The sequence below is a fragment of the Lolium rigidum genome, chromosome 5 (assembly GCF_022539505.1).
Source record: "Lolium rigidum isolate FL_2022 chromosome 5, APGP_CSIRO_Lrig_0.1, whole genome shotgun sequence".
Lineage (NCBI taxonomy): Eukaryota > Viridiplantae > Streptophyta > Magnoliopsida > Poales > Poaceae > Lolium > Lolium rigidum.
In genome coordinates this window covers 216,908,615-216,912,663 of record NC_061512.1, presented here as the reverse complement: position 1 = coordinate 216,912,663, position 4,049 = coordinate 216,908,615, and the positions used below count along the sequence as shown (strand labels likewise).

General features: G+C 48.9%; 1 protein-coding gene across 1 annotated transcript; it reads left to right on the top strand.

Annotated features, from left to right (window-relative positions):
* The first annotated feature begins 720 nt into the window (after positions 1-720).
* On the top strand, positions 721-2,348 carry LOC124652593 (purine permease 3-like). The gene is made up of 2 exons (XM_047191629.1): positions 721-1,709; positions 1,889-2,348. Exons 1-2 carry the CDS (start codon positions 924-926, stop codon positions 2,219-2,221), a joined length of 1,119 nt encoding a protein of 372 aa, XP_047047585.1. The 5' UTR covers positions 721-923; the 3' UTR covers positions 2,222-2,348.
* The last annotated feature ends 1,701 nt before the right edge of the window (positions 2,349-4,049 follow it).

Below are 4,049 nucleotides of genomic sequence, written 5' to 3'. Positions count from 1 at the left end.
TGGGTGCCGAGTGGATGATGAGATGGTTAGTTTAGGTGAACCATTGATTACACACTATCTGAACCTAGTTTAGCTGGTAGATGCATGGTAGCACGCGAGTGAGAACTAGGTAAACCACGGGAGTGTGGACAAGCGACTTCAGCGCCGGCTCCGACAAAATCGACGTAGAGCACCACCAGAACGCGGCGGCAACACAATAACTAGCTATGCGTGATCGAGCTATCTTCAGGGTGAAAACCTAAGATCTTTGATCGGGTGACGACGGTGTTAGAGCATTGTTCCCTTCTTGAAGCCATCGTTTTTGGAGAGTCTGTATTTCAGGTGTTGTCTTGGTGGTGGATGTATTGCTGTTGTTGACTTTTGTTCTTAGTTTTCTTTTCTATTTTTTGGCTGTGTGCATCCGTAGTGCCATTAGGAAGGTATGTTATTGCAGAGATTGAATATAATTAGTATCTTTTGGTATTAATATATTTTCTTTATCAAAAAACGGGTGATCGAGCTTGCGTGAAGCAAAAAGCTAGTAGCTGGTAACTAGCTCCTGATGCGACCTGTGGCCATGCATTCAATCCGACAAATAATTATAGTGCGAGATCCACCCATCTTTTTTCCAGCTACCGGGCGATCGAATCCGAACGTTTTCCATTTAATTATCTTGCATAAATAACGGCTCCTGCCCGTCCAGCGATAAAGAGATATGTATGTAGAATTTAATGTTAAAATGGCTACCGCGCATACCATACCATACGCGCACCATACACCATACGACCGCCGGACCGGCCTATATAACGAGGGTATTGACACTGTCACTCGTCACATCGATCCAGGCTCTTTGACACTGTCACTCGTCACATCGATCCAGGCTCCCAAATCGTGTGGCAGGGCATCATCAAGAGTACTCGAGGTTACTCGCCCGACCACCGATCATGGACGTTGAAACCCCAGCTCAGACACAGCCCCTCGAGCAGCAGCAGATCGCTAGCGCCGCCGCCGCCGGTGTCGCGGCTAAACCGCTCCACCGTAACCCCCGCCTGGTCCTCAGCTTCCTCCTCATGGTCGTCGGCTGGACGAGCGGGCCACTCCTCCTCCGCACCTACTTCCTCCACGGCGGGAACCGCAAGTGGCTTTCTAGCCTGCTCCAGACCGCCGGATGGCCGCTCCTGCTCGCGCCGCTCACCGCCTCGTTCCTCTCTCGCCGCCGGTGCTCAACCAACAAAACGCCGGTCTTCTTTATCTCGCCCCTGCTCCTGGCCGCGAGCGTCGTGCTCGGCATCATGGCCGGGCTCGACAACCTCCTCTACGCCTTCGGCCTGGACTACCTGCCCGTGTCCACCTCCTCCGTCCTCATGTCCACGCAGCTCGCCTTCACGGCCGGCTTCGCTCTGGTGCTCGTGCGCCAGCGGTTCACGGCCTTCTCCGTCAATGCCGTGGTGCTGCTCAGCGTTGGCGCTGCCATGCTGGGGATGAACGGGGGAGGGGACCGCCCGGCTGGGGTGACGAGAGTGCAGTACTACGCGGGGTTCGGCTTGACGCTCGGCGCTGCCGCGCTGTACGGGCTCATACTGCCCGTCATGGAGCTCAGCCAGGCGCGGCACGTCGCGCGCGCCCGCTGCGCCGTCACTTACACGCTGATCATGGAGATGCAGGTCGTCATCGGGTTCTCGGCCACAGTCTTCAGCATCATCGGCATGATCGTCAACAATGACTTCCACGTAAGTTTAAGTTTAACGTACGCGACTACGCGCTCACGCACGTGTAAACGAATCTATACGCTCCGGGTCACAGATTTATGGACATGCCGTATAATTAGTCTTCTCATTACACTTTGTTAATAAAGAAACGTGTACTTGAATTGCTAGAGGTAAGTTAACCGAAGAGCAACCAAATGCAGGCAATCCCACGTGAAGCCCAGGAGTTCGGGCTCGGCAAGGCAGGCTACTACGTGCTGCTGGTCGGTGCCGCCATCATGTACCAGTTGATTTCCCTTGGCATCATGGGCGCAGTATTTTACGGTTCGGCGCTGCTCGGCGGCGTCATCATGACTGTCCTCATCCCAGTCACTGAGGTGCTCGCCATCATATTCTTCCACGAGCCGTTCAACGGCATCAAAGGCATAGCAATCGCCCTCTCGGTTTGGGGCTTCGTCTCCTACTTCTATGGTGAGATGCAGATCTATGCGCAGCCGTCCAACAAGCCCTCAAATATAGAAAAATTAGATCTTTAAATGATCTTTTGTGATCATATTGTGGTGTTGGTCCTCGATTTGTCAGGTCAGTCCATTGTAACCATGAAACTTTCGTTGTACTGCTATGAAGCTATGTTGGCTGAAAATAAAATAAGTTATTAGATGAGTGAGGTATATATTTAGCTGTGTGCAAGAATTGATGCAAATACCAGCGCTATGTGTTTCTTTGTAAAAAAGAAGAAAAACGAGATGTAGTTTAAGTTAAGGAGGCCCCTAGTGATCCGGAAAAGAATCCTATACGACCTGGGTTGTACAAATCCATGCGTGGACCAACTCCTACGCCTGACACCTGGCGACGCCAATCTCAAAGCAAGCAAGAACACGTTCCTGATGTCAAATTCAATATGATTTCGTTCCTTTCTTCACAATCGCTGCCGCTCCTCGCCATGGCCGGACTTATCCTGTTCGCTGGGTCGCTCCAGCCACGGCCATCCATCGTCGCTCGCTGCTCTTCCCTGGAATCTACAGCCACGCTCCTCGCTGCGGCGCACTCCTGCCACGGCAACCTTCCTCGACGCCGTCGCTTGCAGCAGGACCGTCGCTCTAACCACGGCCAACGTCCTCGACGCCCGGCGTTTGCGGCACGGCTGGCGCTCTAGCCACGGTCAACGTCCCCGACGCTGTTGCTTGCGGCAGCGCAGGAGGACCGCCCTATTTGCTTGCTGGTAATCGGGAACTGCGATTCTGGCCAGGTTTGCTTTAAGATTAGCGTTGCCAGGTGTCGGGCGGAGGAGTTGGTCCAGCCGTGGGAGGCGTACGACCCAGGTCGTATAGGATTCTTTTCGTAGTGATCCGCCAATTCGAGACTTTTCTTGGTTCTTGGTGGATCGTGTCATCCACCTTTTCTTTTATTGATGGGACACTCATCAGTTTCCCTCCTATATTATTTCGGGTTTTGGTCTTTTTTCATACAGACTTACAGCCGACTAAGAAGCTAAAAAAAGTCAGTTACAAGTTAACTTGGAAAATTAAATTGAAAAATAGATTTAGGTATAAAATTTGAAACTGCGCACATACAATTACATATCCATATGTAATTGCACACATATTTGCTAAAAAAACAACTACAAGCCCAGATACAAGTTAACATGAAAAAATCAAAAAAATAATAAAGTACAAAATTCCGAACAATATGTAGTTACACATCTGTGTGCAATTACACACATATGCGCAAGACGCACACATACGCTATTGCACACGTATGTGCAATTGCATATAAAAAAGACCTGACATCAACCACCTCTAAAAAAATAGGCTGAGGCAAAACCGGCATATGATCGACCATTAAACATCACATGCTGCACAAAAACAATAATTGGTGTGATTCATCTCGTTTAAAAAATAATTAGTGTGATTATTTTTTAAAAGTAAAATTAGTGTGACTATTGATGTACAATGGATGGTAGAAAAATTGACTCAGACGGAGGGGAAGAGGGGGATGTGGCACTGTCCACGTGGAAATAAATAAGGCTTGCAAGAACAAAAGAGAAAATAACACAACATTGACTTGGTTCTTAAAAACCGTTTTTAAGGCATGTGTGTAGATATATACAAATTAGGAACAAGTGATATGAACGGTCTCACATAGTGATAATAGAATTCTAGAAAGAAACAACCGCACAAAAACTATGAATGTGAATTTCAAAAAAAAAAAGTGACAAAATCACTTAGTTTTCTAAAACAGAACGAAACTGAATGAAACCTTGAAACTGGGTGAATCCAAAGATTTGCCGCGCTGTAAATGCGAGTGAGAGCATGCCCAGCTCTATGCGTAGGCAGTTGAGGTAGGTCTGCGCGGCAAAAATTA

Coding starts and splice junctions, on each gene's coding strand:
- LOC124652593 (XM_047191629.1), top strand. CDS start 924: ATGGACGTTGAAACCCCAGCTCAGACACAGCCCCTCGAGCAGCAGCAG. Junction 1,710..1,888: donor TCGTCAACAATGACTTCCAC/GTAAGTTTAAGT, acceptor AACCAAATGCAG/GCAATCCCACGTGAAGCCCA.